General features: G+C 43.7%; 2 protein-coding genes and 1 long non-coding RNA gene across 6 annotated transcripts; all 3 read left to right on the forward strand.

Moving 5' to 3' along the window:
- Positions 1–5,088: 5,088 nt before the first annotated feature.
- LOC112247451 (perforin-1-like) lies at positions 5,089–15,840 on the forward strand. Of its 2 annotated transcripts, XM_024403562.2 has the most exons (4): positions 5,093–5,191; positions 7,505–7,705; positions 14,330–14,594; positions 14,790–15,840. In XM_024403562.2, the coding sequence occupies exons 2-3, from the start codon at positions 7,547–7,549 to the stop codon at positions 14,588–14,590; spliced, it is 420 nt and encodes a 139-aa protein (XP_024259330.2). In that variant the 5' UTR covers positions 5,093–5,191; positions 7,505–7,546; the 3' UTR covers positions 14,591–14,594; positions 14,790–15,840. The 2 variants fall into 2 exon arrangements, with proteins under 2 accessions (XP_024271983.2, XP_024259330.2); XM_024416215.2 differs by lacking the exon at positions 14,790–15,840 and having other exon boundaries at positions 5,089–5,184; positions 14,330–14,634.
- Positions 15,841–16,474: 634 nt separating this feature from the next.
- On the forward strand, positions 16,475–21,117 carry LOC112235161. Of its 2 annotated transcripts, XR_002951005.2 has the most exons (3): positions 17,095–17,239; positions 19,649–19,832; positions 20,728–21,117. It is a non-coding gene; the product is annotated as an uncharacterized LOC112235161 (long non-coding RNA). The 2 variants fall into 2 exon arrangements; XR_006084748.1 differs by lacking the exon at positions 20,728–21,117 and having other exon boundaries at positions 16,475–17,239; positions 19,649–20,203.
- A 3,122-nt stretch (positions 21,118–24,239) lies between these two features.
- LOC112247456 (perforin-1-like) lies at positions 24,240–25,798 on the forward strand. 2 transcript variants are annotated; one of them, XM_042331125.1, is made up of 4 exons: positions 24,240–24,350; positions 24,615–24,777; positions 25,174–25,293; positions 25,536–25,798. In XM_042331125.1, the coding sequence occupies exons 2-4, from the start codon at positions 24,625–24,627 to the stop codon at positions 25,677–25,679; spliced, it is 417 nt and encodes a 138-aa protein (XP_042187059.1). In that variant the 5' UTR covers positions 24,240–24,350; positions 24,615–24,624; the 3' UTR covers positions 25,680–25,798. The 2 variants fall into 2 exon arrangements, with proteins under 2 accessions (XP_042187059.1, XP_042187060.1); XM_042331126.1 differs by having other exon boundaries at positions 24,251–24,350; positions 24,619–24,777.
- The last annotated feature ends 2,091 nt before the right edge of the window (positions 25,799–27,889 follow it).

Genomic DNA, 27,889 nt, shown 5'->3' on the forward strand with positions numbered 1-27,889 from the left:
CCAGTTAGCCATGTTTCCGTGAAGCAGAGAACGTTACAGTCTCTGATGTCCCTCTGGAATGCTACCCTTGCTCGGATTTCATCAACCTTGTTGTCAAGAGACTGGACATTGGCAAGAAGAATGCTAGGGAGAGGTGCACGATGTGCCCGTCTCCGGAGTCTGACCAGAAGACCGCTTCGTTTCCCTCTTTTTCTGAGTCGTTTTTTTTGTTGGTCGCTGCATGTGATCCACTCCGTTACACTGGTTGTAAGGCAGAACACAGGATCCGCATCGCGAAAAATATATTCTTGGTCGTACTGATGGTGAGTTGACGCTGATCTTATATTCAGTATATTCAGTAGTTCTTCTCGGCTGTATGTAATGAAACCTAAGATGACCTGGGGTACTAGTGTAAGAAATAACACGTAAAAAAACAAAAAACTGCATAGTTTCCTAGGAACGCGAAGCGAGGCGGCCATCTCTGTCGGCGCCGGAAGATTAATGGTTATAATCATATATAAGATATAAAGGTTATATCATATATTAAGAATATTAAGAATGAATCAGTTAAATTAGACATTGACCTGGAACTCTGTGTCACGGTCATCCTCCTCTTCATCTGAAGAGGAGAGGCGAGAAGGATCGGAGGACCAAAATGCGGCGTGATACGTGTTCATGATGAATTTTAATAAAGAAAACACTGAACACTGAAACACACTATACAAAAACAATAAACGAAATAACAACCGTGAAGCTAACGCGAACTGCGCTGAAACAAGCCATCAACATAGACAATCACCCACAAACAAACAGTGCAACCCAAGCTACCTAAGTATGATCCTCAATCAGAGACAACTAATGACACCTGCCTCTGATTGAGAACCATACTAGGCCGAAACATAGAAATCCCCAAATCATAGAAAAACAAACATAGACTGCCCACCCAACTCACGCCCTGACCATACTAACTAAATACAAAACAAAGGAAATAAAGGTCAGAACGTGACACTCTGTAAGAATCCTGTCTGACTGGTGTTTTTTGAGATCTCAGGAATGCAGTGTAACTACGAAACATGTAATTTTGTGTCTCCTTATGTCGGGGGGGTGAAAATAGTTTTCATGGGGCACACAAATCCCACATTATGTGTGCGATAGCAAAATCGAATGCTTTTAACCGAAAGAGTCACCTTACCTGGATACTTAAAACCTGAATGATACTGTCATTAACTTGATTCTTCAATAGTTATGCTTCAATAGTTATGCTTCAATAGTTCTGCATGATACTTGTAAATGCTTTAATACATATTTTATTTGACACAGCAAGTTTACTGTGCATTTCTCGTTAAGTTGTATCTCAATTAAAACCCCTTATGAACTCTAAAGAACCACCATACAGTATGGTGTTCAAAGCAAGTATAATATATTACCTGCAGTGTGTACTTGTCTTGGACAGTACACTATATTCTCTGTCAGATTTATTCTAATATAGACACATACAGGTAACTGCCAAGATAATGGAAACATTTGACTAAATGGGGATAGTAGTAGTAGTAGTAGGTTTAATTGGTTTCTCACAGTCATAGACTGAAATGTACACCAATTTACAGTCATAACATCAATCAAATATAATTATCAGATCCTAAACTAGAAAAACAGTTAATATAATACAATGTTAAAATATGCAATCAAAACAACAAGTTTAAGGGTGGCAGCTTTATTTAAAGTAAGTTAAGTCAGTTAAGAACAAATTCTTATTTCCAATGTCAGCCTAGGAACAGTGGGTTAACTGCCTGTTCAGGGGCAGAATGACAGATTTGTACCTTGTCAGCCCGGGGATTTGAACTTGCAACCTTCCGGTTACTAGTCCAACGCTCTAACCACTAGGCTACCCTGCTGCTTTTTAGAAAGCACATCTTTAGAGTTCTTAGGAAGACATTGGGCTATATATTGTATGCATGATCAGTGTAGTGAAGAATGGGATGTTAGAGTTCTGACAGCGACCTGCACGTGTCATCGGAGTGTTCAGTTTGTGGCTGTTGCGGGTTTCCTGTCCAGTAATCTGCTGTCTGCTTGGATGGAGCCAATCTGCAAACTGGGAGTTCTGCAGGGATTTAGTAAATGTCAGTCAGATCTGATCCCGTCTGCTCTCCAAAGACATGATTCAGTGATGATTCATGATTCATGATTCAATCACAGCTTCACCACAGGAACCAATCACAGCTTCACCACAGTACCAATCACAGCTTCACCACAGTACCAACCACAGCTTCACCACAGTACCAATCACAGCTTCACCACAGTACCAACCACAGCTTCACCACAGGAACCAATCACAGCTTCACCACAGTACCAATCACAGCTTCACCACAGTACCAACCACAGCTTCACCACAGTACCAATCACAGCTTCACCACAGTACCAACCACAGCTTCACCACAGGAACCAATCACAGCTTCACCACAGTACCAATCACAGCTTCACCACAGGAACCAATCACAGCTTCACCACAGTACCAATCACAGCTTCACCACAGTACCAACCACAGCTTCACCACAGTACCAATCACAGCTTCACCACAGTACCAATCAAATCAAAATGTATTTGTCACATGCGCCGAATGGAACAGGTGTAGACCTTACCGTGAAATGTTGACTTTACAAGCCCTTAAACCAACAGTGCAGTTCAAGAAGTGTTGAGAAAATATTAGACTAAAATAAAAAGTACAAATAAAAAGTAACGCAATAAGAATAACAATAACAAGGCTATATACAGACTGTACCGAGTCAGTGTGCGGGGGTACAGGTTAGTTGAGGTAATTTATACATGTAGGTGTGACTGTTGTGAAATAAAACAGCAAAAGTGCAGAGGGTTAAACACAGGCACATTAATTGGGGAAGACGGGTTTGTGGAAATGACTGGAGCTGAATCAGTGGAATGGTATCAAATTGACACGATCGTCTGAATGAATGGACCAAGGCCCAGCGTACTTAAGAGGCCCGCATGTTTAATAAATATGAAACTCAACAAAAACAATACAGAAGAAAACGAAGATCCCACAAACTACAGGTGGAAAACAGGCTGCCTAAGCATGATCCCCAATCAGAGACAATGATAGACAGCTGCCTCTGATTGGGAACCATACCCGGCCAACAAAGAAATAGAAAACATAGATTGCCCACCCTAGTCACACCCTGACCTAACCAAATAGAGAATTTAAAGGATCTCTAAAGTCAGGGTATGACACAAATACATCCAACACATTGTTTCCAGGTGTTTGATGCCATTCGCTCCATTCCGTCCATTCTCCCTTCAGCAGCCTCCACTGTGGTTAAACTGTCGTACCATCACCCCAGTCTCTCAGTCACAAAGTATATTGGGTGACAAAGGTTCTGATAGACAGTAAGTACAAATGTTTGTGACACTGTAATAGGTTGTTATCAAGAAAACGTCACAATAAGGTGCAGAGCGTTTGATTTTCCTGCCCGGGGGGCAAGGAGACCCCCAGCTCCGCTAAAATCTTTGACAACTGAGTGGCATTTTCAATGGATTGTTAAATATGAACTATTTGGTTGTAATATCATCACCTCTTGAAGAGAATGGTCAGAAGAACACATTTCAGATTATTCCATGCAAAACATTTAGGTTTTATCATCAGAGTTGTACAGCGAGTCACTGGATGCCTGTCATGTTCTGTAAACATTGATTGATCATATCATTTCAGATATGTGAAGGTAGCCTCACGATATCTCTCAGTATTGGCCACCATTTATTTGATATTTGAGTGATACACTGAATAAAAAAATAAACGCAACTCGCGACAATTTCAAATATTTTACTGAGTTACAGTAAAATATAATGAAAATCAGTCAATTGAAATAAATTAATTAGGCTCTAATCTATGGATTTCACATGACTGGGAATACAGATATGCATCTGTTGGTCACAGATACTTTAAAAAAGTTAGGGGAGTGGATCAGATAACCAGTCAGTATCTGGTGTGACCATTTGTCTCATGCAGCGCGACACATCTCCTTCACATAGAGTTAATCAGCCTGTTGATTGTGGCCTGTGGAATGTTGTCCCACTCCTCTTCAATGGCTGTTCAAAGTTGCTGGATATTGGCTGGAACTGGAACACTCTGTTGTACACGTCGATGCAGAGCATCCCAAACAGGCTCAATGGGTGACATGTCTGGTGAGTATGTAGGCCATGGAAGAACTGGGACATTTTCAGTTTCCAGGAATTGTATACTTAAGCAATAAGTATACGGCCAATATACAACGGCTAAGGGCTGGTCTTATGCAGGACATGGGGCCGTGCATTATCATTCTGAAACATGAGGTGATGGCGGCGGATGAATGGCACGACAATGGGCCACAGGATCTATCTCATCACGGTGTCTCTGTGCATTCAAATCAAATCAAGCTTTATTTATACACCACTTTACAGACATGGAATGCAACGCATTGTGATTCACAGGAAAAAACAGCAACAATGAAAATAAAATCTGAAATATTTACTACACCACAAACATAAGAGGATAAAAAAAACAAAAGAATAACAAAAACTGAATGACTATAAAGCACCCTAAGGAAAAGCATTTCCTCCAGCAGACAAGCTAGCTTGATAGCTAAAGATATCTTAGTTAGATAGTGTAATTAGGTTGTGAAGACTTGGTCGATATTAGCTACAGGTTTATAGTTTTTGGTCAAATTAACCCAGCTGTTGGAGGAAAGCCTTTTCTCTCAGGCATGCCGTAACCTACCTTTCATTATGTAATGAAACCATTTCTACCTCTGTTAACCATGACAACAACGTTGGCCCCTGTTGTCACCCACCTGTTGGAGGAAAGCCTTTTCTCACAGTCATTATGTAATGAGACCATCTCTGTTAACCCATGCTTCATCCCAAATTTCACCATATTCCCTATATAGTGCTCTATTTTTGACCAGGGCCCATAGTGCTGTATAGAGAATAGGGTCCTTTCTGGGACGCAACATAGGATTTCAGTTCAAATCCCTGTTTGCCACGTAGTATAGGGCGTTGCCGTCTCATAGCCAGCACCGTGGAGACTCATTGGCTGAGACGATGCTTGAGAACTGACCATATGTATGTTGCTATCACCTTTAGAGTGGAGGGGGCTGAAGGGACTGTACAGTATGTTATATTTACTGGTTAGAATGCACAGCATTCAGACGCTACAAGGTATGAGGTAAAGGACAGCCAATCCATATTTCTATCTCTCACTCTCTCTGTAGTTTTCTTCGTCTCTACTGGGTTTGTTTCTCTCAGCTGTATCTTGGCTTCTCCCTCTCTCTGTAGTTTTCTTCGTCTCTACTGGGTTTGTTTCTCTCAGCTGTATCTGGGTTTGTTTCTACTGGGTTTGTTTCTCTCAGCTGTATCTTGGCTTCTCCCTCTCTCTGTAGTTTTCTTCGTCTCTACTGGGTTTGTTTCTCTCAGCTGTATCTTGGCTTCTCCCTCTCTCTGTAGTTTTCTTCGTCTCTACTGGGTTTGTTTCTCTCAGCTGTATCTTGGCTTCTCCCTCTCTCTGTAGTTTTCTTCGTCTCTACTGGGTTTGTTTCTCTCAGCTGTATCTTGGCTTCTCTTTCTCTCTGTAGTTTTCTTCGTCTCTACTGGGTTTGTTTCTCTCAGCTGTATCTTGGCTTCTCTTTCTCTCTCTGTAGTTTTCTTCGTCTCTACTGGGTTTGTTTCTCTCAGCTGTATCTTGGCTTCTTTCTCTCTGTAGTTTCGTCTCTACTGGGTTTGTTTCTCTGCTGTATCTTGGCTTCTCCTCTCTCTGTTCTTGTATGGGCATGTGTATCTTCTTCTTCTCTCTGTATTGTGGCATGTGTATCTTCTTCTTCTCTCTGTATTGTGGCATGTGTATCTTCTTCTTCTCTCTGTATTGTGGCATGTGTATCTTCTTCTTCTCTCTGTATTGTGGCATGTGTATCTTCTTCTTCTCTCTGTATGTGGCATGTGTATCTTCTTCTTCTCTCTGTATGTGGCATGTGTATCTTCTTCTTCTCTCTGTATTGTGGCATGTGTATCTTCTTCTTCTCTCTGTATTGTGGCATGTGTATCTTCTTCTTCTCTGTATTGTGGCATGTGTATCTTCTTCTTCTCTGTATTGTGGCATGTGTATCTTCTTCTTCTCTCTGTATTGTGGCATGTGTATCTTCTTCTTCTCTCTGTATTGTGGCATGTGTATCTTCTTCTTCTCTCTGTATGTGGCATGTGTATCTTCTTCTTCTCTCTGTATTGTGGCATGTGTATCTTCTTCTTCTCTCTGTATTGTGGCATGTGTATCTTCTTCTTCTCTCTGTATGTGGCATGTGTATCTTCTTCTTCTCTCTGTATTGTGGCATGTGTATCTTCTTCTTCTCTCTGTATTGTGGCATGTGTATCTTCTTCTTCTCTCTGTATTGTGGCATGTGTATCTTCTTCTTCTCTCTGTATGTGGCATGTGTATCTTCTTCTTCTCTCTGTATGTGGCATGTGTATCTTCTTCTTCTCTCTGTATTGTGGCATGTGTATCTTCTTCTTCTCTCTGTATGTGGCATGTGTATCTTCTTCTTCTCTCTCCTAGTTGATATCCCTAAACTGAACGAGACCTTCAAATGGATGTACATTGTTATTACATTGTTATGTGTGTATGTTTATGGTTTGAAGACAGTTTCTGCTCTGTGACAAGCTCATACACTCTCTTTAACCTCTACGGACCCCCCCCGCGCGCGGGACAGTTGAGCTAACGTGCTCTAATGTGATTAGCATGAGGACCTTTCCAGGACATAGACATGTCATAGACATAATTTCAGAAAGCTTAAATTATTGTTAATCTAACTGCACTCTCCAATTTACAGTAGCTATTACAGTGAAAGAATACCATGCTATTGTTTGAGTGCACAAGAACAGAACACTTCTAGCACGGCAACTGGTTTGATACATTAATCTCTGAAGGTAAATAATGTACTTACATTCAGTAATCTGGCTCTGATTTGTCATCCTGAGGGTCCCAGAGATAAAATGTAGCATGGTTTTGTTTGATAAAATCAATTTTTATATTCAAATGTAGGAACTGGGTTCTACAGTTTGAAAATTCAAGTTTTTTTCTTTGTATTATCTTTTACCAGATCTAATGTGTTATTTTCTCCTAAATTAATTTCACACTTCCACAAACTTCAAAGTGTTTCCTTTCAAATGGTATCAAGAATATGCATATCCTTGCTTCAGGTCCAGAGCTACAGGCAGTTAGATTTGGGTATGTCATTTTAGGCAAAATGGGAAAAAAGGGTCCAATCCTGTTGTATCTCTCTCTCTCTCTCTCTTTCTCTCTCTCTCTCTCTCTCTCTCTATTTCTCTTTCTCTCTCTCTCTCTCTCTCTCTCTCGCTCTCTCTCTCTCTCTCTCTATTTCTCCCTCTCTCTCTCTCTCTCTCTCTCTTTCTTCCTCCCTCCCTCTCTATCTCTCTCACTCTGCTTCTCTTCTCTCTTTCTCCCTCCCTCCCTCTCTGCCCCCTCTCCTAGTTGTCTTCCCTCCACAGATCAAGCCCTATCTGACTGATAGCCATGTCCTCCTCCTCTCTTCTGTGGTGCCTGCTGGTGGTGTGTGTTCTGGCTGTGGTCCAGATCTATGCAGCAGAGGAACGTAAGGTCCTCAAGGTGTTCAACCTCAGAGCCAGCGACCTGAACAGCGGCTTGTTCCAGACCCCTGATGCCTACGTCAAGGTAAATCTCTCCTCACCTGAGTCACCTGTCCACCATGATAGCTGATGTGGTGCAAAATAGCCAGGTGCTAGTGCTATACATTAGTAGATTAGATGAGGTGAGTCACCCTTCCCCCTTTATACTATGAACATCTGTGTGGGGGCGGGGGCTTATAAATCCAATCTAATGATGATAATGACGATAATGAAAATAATTGTAATAATGATGATGATAATGATAAGAATGATGATAAATCAAATCAATTCAAATTTTATTGGTCACATACACATGGTTAGCAGATTTTAATGCGAGTGTAGCGAAATGCTTGTGCTTCTAGTTCCGACCGTGCAGTAATAACTAACAAGTAATCAAACAATTTCACAACTGCCTTATACAAACACAAGTGTAAGGGAATGAATAAGAATATGTACATATAAATATATGGATGAGCGATGGTCGTGCAGTATAGGCAAGATGCAGTAGATGGTATAGAGTACAGTTTATACATATGAGTAATGTAGGGTATGTAAACATTATATAAAGTGGCATTGTTTAAAGTGGCTAGTGATATATTTATTACATCCAATTATTAATTATTAAAGTGGCTGGAGATGAGTCAGTATGTAGGAGTATGAAGCAGCCACTCAATGTTAGTGGTGGCTGTTTAACAGTCTGATAGCCTTGAGATAGAAGCTGTTTTTCAGTCTCTCGGTCCCAGCTTTGATGCACCTGTACTGACCTCGCCTTCTGGATGAAAGCGGGGTGAACAGGCAGTGGCTCGTGTGGTTGTCCTTGATGATATTTTTGGCCTTCCTGTGACATCGGGTGGTGTAGGTGTCCTGGAGGGCAGGTAGTTTGCTCCCGGTGATGCGTTGTGCAGACCTCACTACCCTCTGGAGAGTCTTACGGTTGTGGGCGGAGCAGTTGCCGTACCAGGCGGTGATACAACCCGACAGGATGCTCTTGATTGTGCATCTGTAAAAATGTGTGAGTGTTTTCGGTGACAAGCCAAATTTCTTCAGCCTCCTGAGGTTGAAGAGGCACTGTTGCGGCTTCTTCACCACGCTGTCTGTGTGGGTGAAACATTTCAGTTTGTCCGTGATGTGTACGCCGAGGAACTTAAAACTTTCCACCTTCTCCACTACTGTCCCGTCGATGTGGATAGGGGGGTGCTCCCTCTGCTGTTTCCTGAAGTCCACAATCATCTCCTTGGTTTTGTGGATGTTGAGTGTGAGGTTATTTTCCTGACACCACACTCCGAGGGCCCTCACCTCCTCCCTGTAGGCCGTCTCATCATTGTTGGTAATTTGTTCTCCAAGATGGCGTAGCAGTCGGACGTCTTGTCGTGTCGTGTCCCTTGTATATATCGTATATATCGTTTTTTTTTTTAAACATATTTTTCTTCACATATCTTTTAAAACATTTTGCTAAACCTCAACTTCCAAATACTCTCCTGCAACCCGCCTCACCCAATGTTGCTATTTTTTCTGAAGTATTTATATTTACTTCGGATCCGGATCCCCTCAACTGAAGCTAGCCAGCTAACTACCAGCTATCAGTCAGCAAACCATTGCTAGCGGTCTTCAGCTAACCGGTCATCAGCTAACCTTTAGCTCAGAAAGCTCTCGCCAGTTCGAACAACGCGACTCTATCCAGAGCATAACGGACCTATTATTATTTCTTATCCCCGGATTCCCACCGGATTCCCACCGCAAACGGAACATTTTCAACTGGATCTTCACAACTAGCTAACTAGCTAACCGCAACCCCGGATGATTACTCCTGGCTAGCGTTTCCACCCACTTAGCTTGAAGCTAGCCCGGCCAGAGCTCCTGTGCTACCACCAAAGCATACTCCTGGGCTACAATATCCGGACCCATGACCGGTCTATCGAGGAAACAGACTCACCCCATCGCGACGCCCCGCCAAAGGCTAACTTTCTAGCCCTTGCTATCTCCTTGCTTGCTAATTCGGCCTGCTAACTGCTAGCTTGTTTATCCCCGGTCCGCTAACTGCTAGTTTGTTTAGCCCCGGTCCGCTAACTGCTACCTTGTTTAGCCCCAGCCTACTAACTGTTAGCTTGTTAGCACAGGCCTGCTAACCGTCTGAATCGCCGCGTCCCAAACACTCACTGGACCCATATTTACTTTCAATCTCTTTTCGATTTTTAATTTGTTTATACCTTCCGGTAACCTGCCTCACCCAATGTGATACGGAATCGCTATTATTTTTTATTTTTAGAACACACTCAAGAACCTCCAGAAGCTAACCAGCTAACTAGCTACAAGCTATTTAGTCATTGTACTCGCCAGTCCAGCTTCCCTGCCCCATCCACCGCTGCCCCCTGGACACTGATCACTTGGCTACATAGCTGATGCATGCTGGAATGTCCATTAATCACGGTACTCCATTCTGCTTGTTTATGTTTTATCTGTCGGCCCCAGCCGCACTCAGGCTCTGTGTGTAGTTAATCCGACCCTCCCTGCCTAGTCAACGCCCTTTTACCTGCTGTTGTTGTGCTAGCGGATTAGCTGTTGTTGTCTCACCTACTGTTTTAGCTACTGTTTTAGCTAGCTCTCCCAATTCAACACCTGTGATTACTGTATGCCTCGCTGTATGTCTCTCTCAAATGTCAATATGCCTTGTATACTGTTGTTCAGGTTAGTTATAATTGTTTTAGTTTACAATGGAGCCCCTAGTTCCACTCTTCATACCCCTGATACCTCCTTTGTCCCACCTCCCACACATGCGGTGACCTCACCCATTACAACCAGCATGTCCAGAGATACAACCTCTCTCATCATCACCCAGTGCCTGGGCTTACCTCCGCTGCACCCGCACCCCACCATACCCCTGTCTGCGCATTATGCCCTGAATATATTCTACCATGCCCAGAAATCTGCTCCTTTTATTCTCTGTCCTCAACGCTCTAGGCGACCAGTTTTGATAGCCTTTAGCCGCACCCTCATTCTACTCCTCCTCTGTTCCGCGGGTGATGTGGAGTTAAACCCAGGCCCTGCATGTCCCCAGGCACCCTCATTTGTTGACTTCTGTGATCGAAAAAGCCTTGGTTTCATGCATGTCAACATCAGAAGCCTCCTCCCTAAGTTTGTTTTACTCACTGCTTTAGCACACTCTGCTAACCCTGATGTCCTTGCCGTGTCTGAATCCTGGCTCAGGAAGGCCACCAAAAATTCGGAGATTTCCATACCCAACTATAACATTTTCCGTCAAGATAGAACTGCCAAAGGGGGAGGAGTTGCAGTTTACTGCAGAGATAGCCTGCAAAGTAATGTCATACTTTCCAGGTCCATACCCAAACAGTTCGAACTACTAATTTTGAAAATTACTCTCTCCAGAAATAAGTCTCTCACTGTTGCCGCCTGCTACCGACACCTCTCAGCTCCCAGCTGTGCCCTGGACACCATTTGTGAATTGATCGCCCCCCATCTAGCTTCAGAGTTTGTTCTGTTAGGTGACCTAAAGTGGGATATGCTTAACACCCCGGCAGTCCTACAATCTAAGCTAGATGCCCTCAATCTCACACAAATCATCAAGGAACCCACCAGGTGCAACCCTAAATCTGTAAACAAGGGCACCCTCATAGACGTCATCCTGACCAACTGGCCCTCCAAATACACCTCCGCTGTCTTCAACCAGGATCTCAGCGGTCACTGCCTCATTGCCTGTATCCGCTACGGAGCCGCAGTCAAACGACCACCCCTCATCACTGTCAAACGCTCCCTAAAACACTTCTGTGAGCAGGCCTTTCTAATCAACCTGGCCCGGGTATCCTGGAAGGACATTGACCTCATCCCGTCAGTTGAGGATGCCTGGTCATTCTTTAAAAGTAACTTCCTCACCATTTTAGATAAGCATGCTCCGTTCAAAAAATGCAGAACTAAGAACAGATATAGCCCTTGGGTCACTCCAGACCTGACTGCCCTCAAAAATATCCTGTGGCGGACTGCAATAGCATCGAATAGTCCCCGCGATATGTAACTGTTCAGGGAAGTCAGGAACCAATACACGCAGTCAGTCAGGAAAGCTAAGGCCAGCTTCTTCAGGCAGAAGTTTGCATCCTGTAGCTCCAACTCCAAAAAGTTCTGGGACACTGTGAAGTCCATGGAGAACAAGAGCACCTCCTCCCAGCTGCCCACTGCACTGAGGCTAGGTAACACGGTCACCACCGATAAAACCATGATTATCGAAAACTTCAACAAGCATTTCTCAACAGCTGGCCATGCCTTCTGCCTGGCTACTCCAACCTCGGCCAACAGCTCCACCCCCCCCCCGCAGCTACTCGCCCAATCCTCTCCAGGTTCTCCTTTACCCAAATCCAGATAGCAGATGTTCTGAAAGAGCTGCAAAACCTGGACCCGTACAAATCAGCTGGGCTTGACAATCTGGACCCTCTATTTCTGAAACTATCCGCCGCCATTGTCGCAACCCCTATTACCAGCCTGTTCAACCTCTCTTTCATATCGTCTGAGATCCCCAAGGATTGGAAAGCTGCCGCAGTCATCCCCCTCTTCAAAGGGGGAGACACCCTGGACCCAAACTGTTACAGACCTATATCCATCCTGCCCTGCCTATCTAAGGTCTTCGAAAGCCAAGTCAACAAACAGGTCACTGACCATCTCGAATCCCACCGTACCTTCTCCGCTGTGCAATCTGGTTTCCGAGCCGGTCATGGGTGCACCTCAGCCACGCTCAAGGTACTAAACGATATCATAACCGATAAAAGACAGTACTGTGCAGCCGTCTTCATCGACCTTGCCAAGGCTTTCGACTCTGTCAATCACCATATTCTTATCGGCAGACTCAGTAGCCTCGGTTTTTCGGATGACTGCCTTGCCTGGTTCACCAATTACTTTGCAGACAGAGTTCAGTGTGTCAAATCGGAGGGCATGCTGTCCGGTCCTCTGGCAGTCTCTATGGGGGTGCCACAGGGTTCAATCCTCAGGCCGACTCTTTTCTCTGTATATATCAATGATGTTGCTCATGCTGATTCCCTGATCCACCTCTACACAGATGACACCATTCCATATACTTCCGGCCCGTCCTTGGACACTGTGCTATCTAACCTCCAAACGAGCTTCAATGCCATACAACACTCCTTCCGTGGCCTCCAACTGCTCTTAAACGCTAGTAAAACCAAATGCATGCTTTTCAACCGTTCGCTGCCTGCACCCGCACGCCTGACCAGCATCACCACCCTGGATGGTTCCGACCTTGAATATGTGGACATCTATTAGTACCTAGGTGTCTGGCTAGACTGTAAACTCTCCTTCCAGACTCATATCAAACATCTCCAATCCAAAATCAAATCAAGAGTCGGCTTTCTATTCCGCAACAAAGCCTCCTTCACTCACGCCGCCAAACTTACCCGAGTAAAACTGACTATCCTACCGATCCTCGACTTCGGCGATGTCATCTACAAAATTGCTTCCAACACTCTACTCAGCAAACTGGATGCAGTTTATCACAGTGCCATCCGTTTTGTCACTAAAGCACCTTATACCACCCACCACTGCGACTTGTATGCTCTAGTCGGCTGGCCCTCTCTACATATTAGTCGGCTGGCTCTCGCTACATATTCGTCGCCAGACCCACTGGCTCCAGGTCATCTACAAGTCCATGCTAGGTAAAGCTCCGCCTTATCTCAGTGCACTGGTCACGATGGCAACACCCATCCGTAGCACGCGCTCCAGCAGGTGTATCTCACTGATCATCCCTAAAGCCAACACCTCATTTGGCCGCCTTTCGTTCCAGTTCTCTACTGCCTGTGACTGGAACGAATTGCAAAAATCGCTGAAGTTGGAGACTCTTATCTCCCTCACCAACTTCAAACATATGCTATCTGAGCAGCTAACCGATCGCTGCAGCTGTACATAGTCTATCGGTAAAATAGCCCACCCATTTTTACCTACCTCAACCCCATACTGTTTTTATTTATTTACTTTTCTGCTCTTTTGCACACCAATATCTCTACCTGTAGATGACCATCTGATCATTTATCACTCCAGTGTTAATCTGCAAAATTGTAATTATTCGCCGACCTCCTCATGCCTTTTGCACACAATGTATATAGACTCTTTTTTTTATTTTTCTACTGACTTGTTAATTGTTTACCGCATATGTAACTCTGTGTTGTGTGTTCACACTGCTATGCTTTATCTTGGCCAGGTCGCAGTTGCAAATGAGAACTTGTTCCCAACTAGCCTACCTGGTTAAATAAAGGTGAAATAAATAAAAAAAATAATTAAAAAGCCTACCACTGTAGTGTCGTCTGCAAACTTAATGATTGAGTTGGAGGCGTGCATGGCCACGCAGTCGTGGGTGAACAGGGAGTACAGGAGAGGGCTCAGAACGCACCCTTGTGGGGCCCCAGTGTTGAGGATCAGCAGGGTGGAGATGTTGTTTCCTACCCTCACCACCTTGGGGCGGCCTGTCAGAAAGTCCAGGACCCAGTTGCACAGGGCGGGGTCGAGACCCAGGGTCTCCAGCTTAATGACGAGTTTGTAGGGTACTATGGTGTTAAATATTATTATTATCATTATTATCAGTATCATTATTCTCATCATCATCATCATCATCATCATCATTATTGTCATTATCATCACAAGTATCATTGTGATTTAGGTGTTTATGGGCTCGGGCTACGGCGGGAAGACAGAGGTAAAGAACAACAACCATGACCCCTGGTGGAAGGAGGACTTCAACTTCTTCAACGCCATTGAGAACGACCCCATGAGGCTGGAGGTGTATGACTCCGACCTGCTCTTCGACGACCTGCTGGGGACCTGCGAGCGCTCCATCAAGAATGGAACTTGGCAACATCAATGTTTCCTGAAGAAGGGAGGGAGCCTGTACTACTCCTACACCCTAGAGCCCCTACAGTAGACCCTGTACTACTCCTACACCCTAGAGCCCCTACAGTAGACACTGTACTACTCCTACACCCTAGAGCCTCTACAGTAGACCCTGTACTAGTCCTACACCCTAGAGCCTCTACAGTAGACACTGTACTACTCCTACACCCTTGAGCCCCTACAGTAAACCCTGTACTACTCCTATACCCAAGAGCCCCTACAGTAGACCTTGTACTACTCCTACACCCTAGAGCCCCTACAGTAGACACTGTACTACTCCTACGCCTTAGAGCCTCTTCAGTAGACCCTGTACTACTCTTACACCCTCTTTAGTAAACCCTGTACTACTCCTACACCCTAGAGCCTCTACAGTAGACCCAGTACTACTCCTACACCCTAGAGCCTCTACAGTAGACACTGTACTACTCCTACACCCTAGAGCCTCTACAGTAGACCCAGTACTACTCCTACACCCTAGAGCCTCTACAGTTGACTCCATACTACTCCTACATTCTGGAGCCTCTACAGTAAACCCTGTACTACCCCTACACCCTAAAAGCCTACAGTACACCCTAGAGCTCATTAGACCCCTTCCACATAGTTAAAACAACATTTACTACTGATAGTCCTATATCCAGTAGAGGCCTCTTGTTATCTACAGCAACGTCTGGTCCCATGGTCTCTCTCCTCTTATCTATATTTACAACAACATCCCATTTCGGACCCCTCATCTGTTACATGGATTTCTAATTCTCCTCAAACTGAGCTGAAAAACCGTCCTCCCCTGACCTCATCATCAGGCTCATCATAACAGACTAGATTCTAGAACATTGAGCAGTACAAAACTCCACCTCCACCTTACAGTTAGTGTATTGTAATTAGTGTCTACACTGATGTCTCTCTCTCAGTCTCCCACTTTGTGTATTTAACTGATTTGGGTATAAATCGGATCTCAGGGGATCCGGGACCATGCATGACAAACAGTGCACCAGATTTAAGACTGTCCATGCACCAGATTTAAGACTGTCCATGCACCAGATTTAAGACTGTCCATGCACCAAATTTAGCAACATACAACTGCTTATTTCCAGTAAACGTGATCATAAAACATGGGTTCTGTGTCTGTTTATCTCGTGAACTGCAGTAAAGAAGTTGACCTCTTGTCACTATGATTGTACTGTTATGCTCCTTCTAACTCTGTGTCTGATTGGCTCTGTCCAACTGTCCCTTCCGTGCTCACTCTACCATGGCATCAATTAATAAAAAAGTAGATTCACTGCACATGGCTTTCAGTCTCTCTCATATTTTTTTTAGTTGTGTTGAAATGAGGCTCACTTACATGAAGGTCTGTTAGAAAAGGAACACAATTCTTAGAGAGTAACACAAATAAAAGGAAGTGATTTAAAGCTATATATGTGTGTTTTTACAGTTAGGACACAAATACCCGGGTCTTCCTGATTCACTATTGGTTCTATTTTAGGGCAGTTGAAAAGTTTGAAAACAAAGAAAAGATATAGCATGTCCCCTGCAAAGAATATTTATTAGGGGTTAGGACAAAGTAAGAAAGCAGTAACAGTGTAGAGCTAATTTAGGTATTTAATTAAGGAACCAGACCAAATGTACAGATACCAGACTCTTCTTGTGCTGTGAGGAAACATGTTTTAAAGAAATGAAACAATGTTGGAACAAGGCATACCAAACACATTTCAGGCCAGCTTGAACAATCACAGGTGTGGAACAACGTGTTTTTTTTATTTTTACCTTTATTTAACCAGGCAAGTCAGTTAAGAACACATTCTTATTTTCAATGATGGCCTGGGAACAGTGAGTTAACTGCCTGTTCAGGGGCAGAACGACAGATTTGTACCTTGTCAGCTCGGGGGTTTGAACTCACAACCATCCGGTTACTAGTCCAACGCTCTAACCACTAGGCTACCCTGTTGCCGTGGGAATACGTCATGATGACACATGATACGTCACTCAGCTATTAGTCCCTGTTTGTGTTCCAAATGGCACCCTATTCCCTATGTAGGGCACTACCCACTCTATGGGCCCTGGTCTAAAGTAGTGCACTATATAGGGAAAAGGGTGCCATTTGGGATGAAGGTATTGTAAAGAACTAGTAACCTCCCCTTTATGGACACATTGGACTGGCGGTGTATGAAAACATTACTGGCTGTCAAATCCTTGCTTCCTCCCTCCTTGTTTCCTCAATCCATCTCAAATCGCTTCGGAGGAGATGAGTGGATCCAAGGTCCCTCCCTTGGTTGTCATCCTCCAATGAGCTTTGAGAGGAATTGATAAAAAACAGGGAAGCAATGATTTGACAGCTGGCAAAGTTTTCCTCACTCTTTGAAGGCTGTGAATCTAGCCTTCAAAGAGTTTATTCAAAAGCCTGGCCTTCATTTCATCACCATTAGAGGTTTATACTATTTGTAGGTGTTGCTGTTATTTGGCAACGCAGACTGTTATCTCATTGGTTGAGGCATTACTGAGAACAAGCCACCTGTGGAGTGTCATTGCATTTCTGTGCGGGGGGAGAGGGGATGTATGTTGAGGGTGTATTGTGGATACACGGGTGAGGTAGGTGTTTACAAACAGTGAGAGTACATAGGAACAACCATCAGCGGTTGGTTTTCCTGACAGACAGACGCTCGTCCCCAGACTCTACAGAACACAGGTATTATGACCCTACCGAGAGTTTACTTTATAATGTATTATATTTGAAAATGAACATAATTTAAAGAACTCATTGGGCAAAAACTGGTTGAATCAACGTTGTTTCCACGTCATGTCCTGGTTGAATCAACGTTGTTTCCACGTCATGTCCTGGTTGAATCAACGATGTTTCCACGTCATGTCCTGGTTGAATCAACGATGTGTTGGTTGAATCAACGTTGTTTCCATGTCCTGGTTGAATCAACGTTGTTTCCACGTCATGTCATGTCCTCATGTCCTGGTTGAATCAACGTTGTTTCCACGTCATGTCCTGGTTGAATGTTTCCTGGTTGGTTGAATCAACGTTTCCACGTCATGTCCTGGTTGAATCGTTGTTTTCATGTCCTGGTTGAATCAACGTTGTTTTGAATCCACATCATGTCCGGGTTGAATCAACGTTGTTTCCACGTTGTCCTGGTTGAATCAACGTTTCCATGTCCTGGTTGAATCAACGTTGTTTCCACGTGTCCTGGTTGAATCACGTCCATGTGTCCTGGTTGAATCAACGTTGTTTCCGTTTCCTGGTTGAATCAACGTTTCATGTCCTGGTTGAATCAACGCGATGTTTCAACGTCATGTGGTTGAATCAACGTTGTTTCCATGTCCTGGTTGAATCAACGTTGTTTCCACGTCATGTCCTGGTTGAATCAACGTTGTTGTTTCCAACGTTGTCATGTCCTGGTTGAATCAACGTTGTTTCCACGTCATGTCCTGGTTGAATCAACGTTGTTTCCGCGTTGGTTGAATCACGTTTCATGTCCTGGTTGAATCAACGTTGTTTCCACGTCATGTCCTGGTTGAATCAACGTTGTTTCCACGTCATGTCCTGGTTGAATCAACGTTGTTTCCACGTCATGTCCTGGTTGAATCAACGTTGTTTCATGTGTCCTGGTTGAATCAACGTTGTTTCCACGTCATGTCCTGGTTGTTTCCGTTTGAATCCACGTTGTTTCATGTCCTGGTTGAATCAACGTTGTTTCCACGTCATGTCCTGGTTGAATCAACGTTGTTTCCCTGGTTGAATCGTTTCATGTCCTGGTTGAATCAACGTTGTTTCCACGTCATGTCCTGGTTGAATCAACGTTGTTTCCACGTCATGTCCTGGTTGAATCAACGTTGTTTCCACATGTCATGTCCTGGTTGAATCAACGTTGTTTCCACGTCATGTCCTGGTTGAATCAACGTTGTTTCCACGTCATGTCCTGGTTGAATCAACGTTGTTTCCACGTCATGTTGTTTCCACGTCATGTCCTGGTTGAATCAACGTTGTTTCCACGTCATGTCCTGGTTGAATCAACGTTGTTTCCCGTCATGTGGTTGAATCAACGTTGTTTCCACGTCATGTCCTGGTTGAATCAACGTTGTTTCCACGTCATGTCCTGGTTGAATCAACGTTTCCACGTCATTTGAATCCGTTGTTTCCACGTCATGTCCTGGTTGAATCAACGTTGTTTCCACGTCATGTCCTGTTTCAACGTTCATGTCCTGGTTGAATCAACGTTGTTTCCACGTCATGTCCTGGTTGAATCAACGTTGTTTCCACGTCATGTCCTGGTTGAATCAACGTTGTTTCCACGTCATGTCCTGGTTGAATCAACGTTGTTTCCACGTCATGTCCTGGTTGAATCAACGTTGTTTCCATGTCCTGGTTGAATCAACGTTGTTTCCACGTCATGTTTCCACGTTGTTTCCACGTCATGTCCTGGTTGAATCAACGTTGTTTCCACGTCATGTCCTGGTTGAATCAACGTTGTTTCCACGTCATGTCCTGGTTGAATCAACGTTGTTTCCACGTCATGTCCTGATATATCAAGTCTTTCCTTTCTTCTGACTTTTTCTATCTTTTCATTTGTTTCTCTCCTCTGTGAAGATGGTTAGTGTTTTCAGGTTTATATTTTCTCCTTTCTTTGAATCAACGTTGTTTCTCCTGGTTGAATCATTGTTTCCCACGTGTCCTGGCTGAATCAACGTCATGTCCTCTCTCTCTCTCTCTGCCTCTCTTCTCTCTTTCTCCCCCTCTCTCTCTCTCTCTCTCTCTGCCTCTCTTCTCTCTTTCTCCCTCTCTCTCAGGTTTATATTTTCTCTTTCTCTCTCTCTCTCTGCCTCTCTTCTCTCTTTCTCCCCTCTCTCTCTCTGCCACTCTTCTCTCTTTCTCCCCTCTCTCTCTCTGCCTCTCTTCTCTCTTTCTTCCCTCTCTGCTCTCTCTCTTTCTCCCCTCTCTCTCTCTGCCTCTCTTCTCTCTTTCTTCCCCTCTCTCTCTCTGCCTCTCTTCTCTCTTTCTTCCCCTCCTCGGTTTCTCTCTTTCTACCCCTCCCGGTTTCTCTCTCTCTCTGCCCCCCCCTTCTCTCTCCTAGTTATCTTCCCTCCACAGATCAAGCCCTATCTGACTGAGAGACATGTCCTCCTCCTCTCTTCTGTGGTGCCTGCTGGTGGTATGTGTACTGGCTGTGGTCCAGATCTATACAGCAGAGGAACGTAAGGTCACCAAGGTGTTAAACCTCCGTGCCACTGACCTGCACAGCAGCCTGCTAGGGATCCCTGATGCCTACGTCGAGGTAAATCTCTCCTCACCTGAGTCACCTGTCCACCATGATAGCTGATGTGTGGTTGATCTGTCTGGCGCCATATGTCTGGGTGGTGGATAAGGTAATATCCCAACCACTTACCATGTATAGCCCTTTGAGCATCTGGGAAAAAAACTTTATATAACTCTATCATTATTTTATTATTGTTATTAAAGGGATAGTTCCCCCAAATGCATTGATTGCTGGCTTACCTTGTCAATAGACTGCTTACAGGGCAAGGAAACAGTCAAGATAAAAATGGTTGTTGACCATGAAATATATTATGTGGTCTCTGGGTGACCCTCTGAGGTTAGGGGTCACCATGAATAAAAAAAAAAAAGTTTCACCTTTTTTTAACCAGGTAGGCCAGTTGAGAACAAGTTCTCATTTACAACAGCCTGGCCAAGATAAAGCAAAGCAGTGGGACACAAACAACACACATAGTTACACATGGAATAAACAAACGTACAGTCAATAACACAATAGAAAAGTCTATATACTGTGTGTGCAAATGGCATAAGGAGGTAAGGCAATAAATAGGCCGTAGTAGCGAAGTAATTACAATTTAGCATATTAACATTGGAGTGATAGATGTGCAGAAGATGATGCAAGTAGAAATACTGGTGTGCAAAAGAGCAAAAAAAAGGATATAAAAACAATGTGGGGATGAGGTAGTTTGGATGGGCTATTTACCGATGGGCTGTGTACAGATGCAGCACTCGGTAAGACTCCAACTTCAGCGATTTTTTTAAAAGCAGGACTTAGCTCCCTGATTCTCCTGAACCTTCGACCGGTGGTTGTAGCTCAGCTAAAGGCCAGTCCAAATTATAAAAGAATCTATGGTTCTCTAAGTAATTTTGTGATTTTGGTGAACTATCCCTTTAAGGTGTAGGTGCAGCTTTGCGGGGAGGACAGTGGTGAAGAATGACCGATCTGACCCCTGGTGGAAGGAGGACTTCAGCTTCTTCAATGCCTATGAGAACAACCCTGTGAAGTTGGAGGTGTACGACAGCAACTCTACGACCTGCTGGGGACCTATGATCGCTCCATCAAGAACGGAACTTGGCAGCATAGCTGCTTCCTGAAGAAGGGCGGGACACTGTACTACTCCTACACCCTAGATCCTCTACAGTAGACCCTGTACTACTCCTACACCATAGATCCTCTACAGTAGACCCTATACTACTCCTACACCCTAGAGTCCCTACAGTAGACCCTGTACTACTCCTACACCCTAGAGCCCCTACAGTTGACCCTGTACTACTCCTACACCATAGATCCTCTACAGTAGACCCTGTACTACTCCTACACCATAGATCCTCTACAGTAGACCCTATACTACTCCTACACCCTAGAGACTCTACAGTAGACCCTGTACTACTCCTACACCCTATAGCCTCTACAGTAGACCCTGTACTACTCCTACACCCTAGAGCCTCTACAGTAGACCCTGTACTACTCCTACACCCTAGAGACCCTCAGTAGACCCTGTAGTAATCCTACACCCTATAGCCTCTACAGTAGACCCTGTACTACTCCTACACCCTATAGCCTCTACAGTAGACCCTGTACTACTCCTACACCCTAGAGACTCTACAGTAGACCCTGTACTACTCCTACACACTCCGTTGTCCACAGAGCGGAATGGTGGGCTGTCAAGCTCCCGCCTATTCCTTTCTTTCATTATTTGAATACTTTTTTGAATATTTGATGAGGGGTGTTGGCGTCAACCATAGTACCATAGACCATAGACCATAGTCTCTCAATGGAGAGTGAGATGCTAGCCTCATGAATATGCATAGTCCTCACTCTGCTCTCATGGTCCTCCCTTTAGACATCAATAAAACAATCGTATTTCAGCATAATGGTCACAGTTTAGACATCAATAAAACAACTGTATTTCAGTATAATGCTCTCAATTTGGTTCTTTCCTTTATTACCATGAAGTGTTAAGGTTTCCTCCTAATATTTGTCTGTGATAAAAGTGCATTTGTTCCTTTATTACTGTAATGTATGTTACAAGTTGGTAAAATATACAGTTTTTACCTTATATTTGTATATTAGTGTAACGGATGTGAAACGGCTAGCTTAGTTAGCGGTGCGCACCTTGTGGAGTGATGGGTAACGATGCTTCGTGGGTGACTGTTGTTGATGTGTGCAGAGGGTCCCTGGTTCGTGCCCGGGTATGGGCGAGGGGACGGTCTAAAGTTATACTGTTACATTGGTGCCGTGACCCGGATCACTGGTTGCTGCGGAAAAGGAGGAGGTCAAAAGGGGGGTGAGTGTAACGGATGTGAAACGGCTAGCTTAGTTAGCGGTGGTGCGCGCTAAATAGCATTTCAATTGGTGACGTCACTTGCTCTGAGACCTTGAAGTAGTAGTTCCCCTTGCTCTGCAAGGGCCGTGGCTTTTGTGGAGCGATGGGTAACGATGCTTCGTGGGTGACTGTTGTTGATGTGTGCAGAGGGTCCCTGGTTCGCGCCCAGGTATGGGCAAGGGGACGGTTTAAAGTTATACTGTTACATTAGCAGGAATTGGATAGCCTAAAATAATGGAAATATAGTTGTTATATATATATTGGTAGGAATTGGTTTGCCTACAAATTATTATACATAGTTTTGACTAAAAGGGAGTAGGAATTGGTTTGCCTACATGAGAGGAGACAGTTGGAGGTAATTCCAGACGGTTCCTGACTGTGGTTGGTAATAGGACGGGTTGAGTATAGAGGTGAAGTGACAGACCAGTGGTTGAGTAGACTTGTGTCGGTTGGGAAAAGTAAGTTGGGTAAATAGACTGAATTGTATGTGTGTATTATGGGTTCATTTAGAAGATGCTGATCCAGCAGGGAAAAATACAACTTACTCACCCACACGTAAACATACGTAAGAGGTGTAAAAAGTATTCCAATCAACTGTTTAGTGGTCCCTTTGAGGATCATTTGATAAAGGTAAGGTTAAAGCACTTTATGTCTGTTTAAAGGGTCTGGGAAACAACGTCTCAGACAAATATCATCGCCACGTTAATCATCAACTTCGTCAATTATTAAATCAAGCTAGGAAAAAACCACAAGGAGCAGATAAACTGACCCCTTCCTCAGCTCCCCCTACACAGCCTCAACCCCCACCACAGCCTCAACCCAAAACCACAGCCTCAACCCCCACAATACCCTCAACTCCCACCACAGCCTCAACCCCCACCACAGCCTCAACCCCCAACATACCCTCGACCCCCACCACAGCCTCAACCCCAACCATACCCTCAACCCCAACCACAGCCTCAACCCCCACCATAACCTAAACCCCCACCACAGCCTCAACCCCCACCACAGCCTCAACTCCCACCACAGCCTCAACTCCCACCACAGCCTCAACGCCCACCATACCCTAACCCCCACCACAGCCTCAACCCTCAACACAGTCTCAACTCCCACCACAGCCTCAACTCCCACCACAGTCTCAACCCCCACCACAGCCTCAACCCCCAAGATCTAAGATCCTGTAGAACAGACAGACAGACAGACAGACAGACAGACAGACAGACAGACAGACAGACAGACAGACAGACAGACAGACAGACAGACAGACAGACAGACAGACAGACAGACAGACAGACAGACAGACAGACAGCGCCAGAGAGAGAGGAGTCCGGGGTATGTTCTGTAGTCAGTGTATATTGTCACTGTGGGAGTGGCTGATATTATAACACCTCAATTAGCTCTGTATTCTTCTGTACTTCTTTAATACAAAAAGTTTATTAATTAGATCTTGGAATATTAACCACAAGTGGACTCACTGCATTCAAAGTGATTGAGGATAAAACCAAGAGGTTTTCCAACTCATCCGGTTGATAGAGCCCTGGGATAAAGCTTCTATTGAGGCCAGAGACAGTGTTTGTATGTGGCGCCACAGAGTGAGTGATATAACTGTAGTGTGTAAAGGCTTTGTCCCACATTACACCCCATTCACTTTATAGGGAACTACTTTTGACCAGTAGTGCTCTATATAGGGGATAGGGTGCCATTTGGGACTCAAACATGGTCACTGTAGGAGTGGTCCTTATAATACCACTCTGACTGAAGCAGTGGGCTGTGTGGCTCCTGTTGTCTTCCTATAGATAGTGATCAATGGTATTACTGATGAATTACAGATTCTATGCAGTACTATTTACCATGTCCACCCTTAGCAATGTCCTCTCCCTCACCTAACTGTTTATTCACTGGGATGGCCTTTTGACATTATCTGGAATACAATTTGTTCAATCAGCATTTCAGATAGTATCAGAATTTGTCGTTACACCTTATAGGCTTCCATATGTCTCTTGGTAATATAAGGTGTGTTCTCATTGGTTATGTCATCACTAAGTAGTCCTGCATACCATCTGTGGGTCATCATACAACCTGGGTGGGGGGAAGGGGGGGCTGAGATCTTTATAAACAGCTAGATGGCACAGTAAGGACCATCAGCAGTTGGGTGACTAGAGAAGACAGACGTCCAGCTCAAGAATATCCAGGTAAGACATGATCTGTTGTTCTGGTGCTGTTCTACTACCTCTCTCTCTCTCTCTCTCTCTCTCTCTCTCTCTCTCTTCCTTCTCTCTCTCTCTCTCTCTCCCTCTTCCTTCATTGATCTCTTAATTCTGAAAATATGTCCTGATCTTTCAACTACATTTGAATGTCTGCAGTGTTATTTTTAAGTTCTTATGGACATAAGAATATATCTTCCCCTCCTCTCCTCTTCTCTCTCCTCCTCTCCTCGTCTCTCCCCTCTCTCCCAGACAGTGTACCATGGCCTCTCTCTCTCTGTCCCTGGGACTGCTGGTGCTTTGCACCCTGGCTCTTGTACACTGTGACCTGGATGACAGCCATGTCAGGGTGTGGGGCCTTAGTGCCTCCAATCTGAAAGGAGACCTCCTCTCCCAGCCAGACCCCTACGTCAAGGTGAATTGATTAATTTATTTCTTCTTTATTTAACCTGAACAGCCAGTTAACAAAACATTCTTATTTACAACAACAAACTGTCAGGTGGGGAGATAAAACAGAAGTACAGTGATGTTACAGACAGGACAGACATCATAACACAGAAGGACAGAGACACAGCAATAATCAAACAGTAAACAGTAGACAGTCAGCTGTCATTTGTTTGGATATCAAGTAGCCTACAGTGATTGCACGGCCAGGCAACAGGGAGTACAGGAAGGGAATGAACACTCCTGAGGTGCCCCTGTGTTTAGGATCACTGTGGCGGATGTGTTGTTACCTACCCTTACCATTAAAGATCATTTAGTATTAGAAGCACAATAACAATTAAAAAAACGACAACATTCTCTTCCTTAGGTGTGGTGCGGCCCAGCCTTCGGTGGCATGACCAGCATTTTAACGAACCAGGCCAACCCCACCTGGCCCGGTGAGTTCAACTTCCTAGACATCATCCACAAGTCTGTCCTGAAGCTGGAGGTGAGTTTCCCACCTTACTATGCAAAGCGTTTTGAGCACTGGAAAAGCACTATGTAAATCCCATCAATTATTATTATTGTGATGATAATGATGAAGAGGGACAGGAAGAGAAAGAGATGGAGGAGGAGGAAGAGGAAGAGGTGGATGATGATGATTATGATTATTACGAATTTGATAGTTATGATTATTATTAATTATTACTATTGTTTTTGTTATTATTATAATAATGTAATTATTATTAGGTGTGGGATCAGGACGCCGGGCCAGATAACCGCCTGGGAACCTGCACCACCACTGTCTACCCAGGAACACACACTGAGACCTGCCACCTGAAGAAAGGCACCGTCTACTACACCTACAGCTACAAGAAGGAACAGGAGCAATAGAATGATGATTAGATTGTAACCTATGACCTTTGTGACCTCGTGTCTGATAGGTTCTCTCACTCTGTCAACCATATATTATCTTCCTTATAGCATCAATAAAAAAACATGCTTCACGGCAAGATGTTCTCAGTCTGACTTTATCATGTTTCTGTATTCTTTTATGATTTCTCAGAAGATGTCTTAGATTGGTCCATAGAATATTAAAAGTGATAAATCAATATTTCTTCTAATTTTAGATATTATCTCAAAGATTTTTACTATTTGACATTTTGGACTTCGTTCATAATCAGCTTATCAGATAAATACAAAACTTTTGACCGTATGTGACACAAAACCATTTACAGTTTAGAGACATTACTGAGAACCCTTTACAGTTTAGAGACATTACTGAGAACCCTTTACAGTTTAGAGACATTACTGAGAACCCTTTACAGTTTAGAGACATTACTGAGAACCCTTTACAGTTTAGAGACATTACTGAGAACCCTTTACAGTTTAGAGACATTACTGAGAACCCTTTACAGTTTAGAGACATTACTGAGAACCCTTTACAGTTTAGAGACATTACTGAGAACCCTTTACAGTTTAGAGACATTACTGAGAACCCTTTACAGTTTAGAGATATTACTGAGAACCCTTTACAGTTTAGAGACATTACTGAGAACCCTATACAGTTTGGAGACATTACTGAGAACCCTTTACAGTTTAGAGACATTACTGAGAACCCTATACAGTTTGGAGACATTACTGAGAACCCTTTACAGTTTAGAGACATTACTGAGAACCCTTTACAGTTTAGAGACATTACTGAGAACCCTATACAGTTTAGCGACATTACTGAGAACCCTATACAGTTTAGAGACATTACTGAGAACCCTTTACAGTTTAGAGACATTACTGAGAACCCTATACAGTTTAGAGACATTACTGAGAACCCTTTACAGTTTAGAGACATTACTGAGAACCCTTTACAGTTTAGAGACATTACTGAGAACCCTATACAGTTTGGTTTAGAGACATTACTGAGAACCCTTTACAGTTTAGAAACATTACTGAGAACCCTATACAGTTTAGAGACATTACTGAGAACCCTTTACAGTTTAGAGACATTACTGAGAACCCTATACAGTTTGGTTTAGAGACATTACTGAGAACCCTTTACAGTTTGGAGACATTACTGAGAACCCTTTACAGTTTGGTTTAGAGACATTACTGAGAACCCTATACAGTTTAGAGAACCCTTTACAGTTTAGAGACATTACTGAGAACCCTTTACAGTTTGGTTTAGAGACATTACTGAGAACCCTATACAGTTTAGAGACATTACTGAGAACCCTTTACAGTTTGGAGACATTACTGAGAACCCTATACAGTTTGGAGACATTACTGAGAACCCTATACAGTTTGGAGACATTACTGAGAACCCTTTACAGTTTAGAGACATTACTGAGAACCCTTTACAGTTTAGAGACATTACTGAGAACCCTATACAGTTTAGAGACATTACTGAGAACCCTTTACAGTTTAGAGACATTACTGAGAACCATTTACAGTTTAGAGACATTACTGAGAACCCTTTACAGTTTAGAGACATTACTGAGAACCCTATACAGTTTGGTTTAGAGACATTACTGAGAACCCTTTACAGTTTGGAGACATTACTGAGAACCCTATACAGTTAGAGACATTACTGAGAACCCTTTACAGTTTGGAGACATTACTGAGAACCCTTTACAGTTTGGAGACATTACTGAGAACCCTTTACAGTTTGGAGACATTACTGAGAACCCTTTACAGTTTGGAGACATTACTGAGAACCCTATACAGTTTAGAGACATTACTGAGAACCCTTTACAGTTTAGAGACATTACTGAGAACCCTATACAGTTTAAAGACATTACTGAGAACCCTTTACAGTTTAGAGACATTACTGAGAACCCTTTACAGTTTAGAGACATTACTGAGAACCCTATACAGTTTAGAGACATTACTGAGAACCCTATACAGTTTAGAGACATTACTGAGAACCCTATACAGTTTGGTTTAGAGACATTACTGAGAACCCTTTACAGTTTAGAGACATTACTGAGAACCCTATACAGTTTAGAGACATTACTGAGAACCCTTTACAGTTTAGAGACATTACTGAGAACCCTATACAGTTTGGTTTAGAGACATTACTGAGAACCCTTTACAGTTTGGTTAAGAGA

The sequence above is a fragment of the Oncorhynchus tshawytscha genome, linkage group LG12 (genome assembly GCF_018296145.1).
Source record: "Oncorhynchus tshawytscha isolate Ot180627B linkage group LG12, Otsh_v2.0, whole genome shotgun sequence".
Taxonomy (NCBI): Eukaryota; Metazoa; Chordata; class Actinopteri; order Salmoniformes; family Salmonidae; genus Oncorhynchus; species Oncorhynchus tshawytscha.

Coding starts and splice junctions, on each gene's coding strand:
- LOC112247451 (XM_024416215.2), top strand. CDS start 7,547: ATGTCCTCCTCCTCTCTTCTGTGGTGCCTGCTGGTGGTGTGTGTTCTG. Junction 7,706..14,329: donor CCCCTGATGCCTACGTCAAG/GTAAATCTCTCC, acceptor ATTGTGATTTAG/GTGTTTATGGGCTCGGGCTA.
- LOC112247456 (XM_042331125.1), top strand. CDS start 24,625: ATGGCCTCTCTCTCTCTGTCCCTGGGACTGCTGGTGCTTTGCACCCTG. Junction 24,778..25,173: donor AGCCAGACCCCTACGTCAAG/GTGAATTGATTA, acceptor TCTCTTCCTTAG/GTGTGGTGCGGCCCAGCCTT. Junction 25,294..25,535: donor AGTCTGTCCTGAAGCTGGAG/GTGAGTTTCCCA, acceptor AATTATTATTAG/GTGTGGGATCAGGACGCCGG.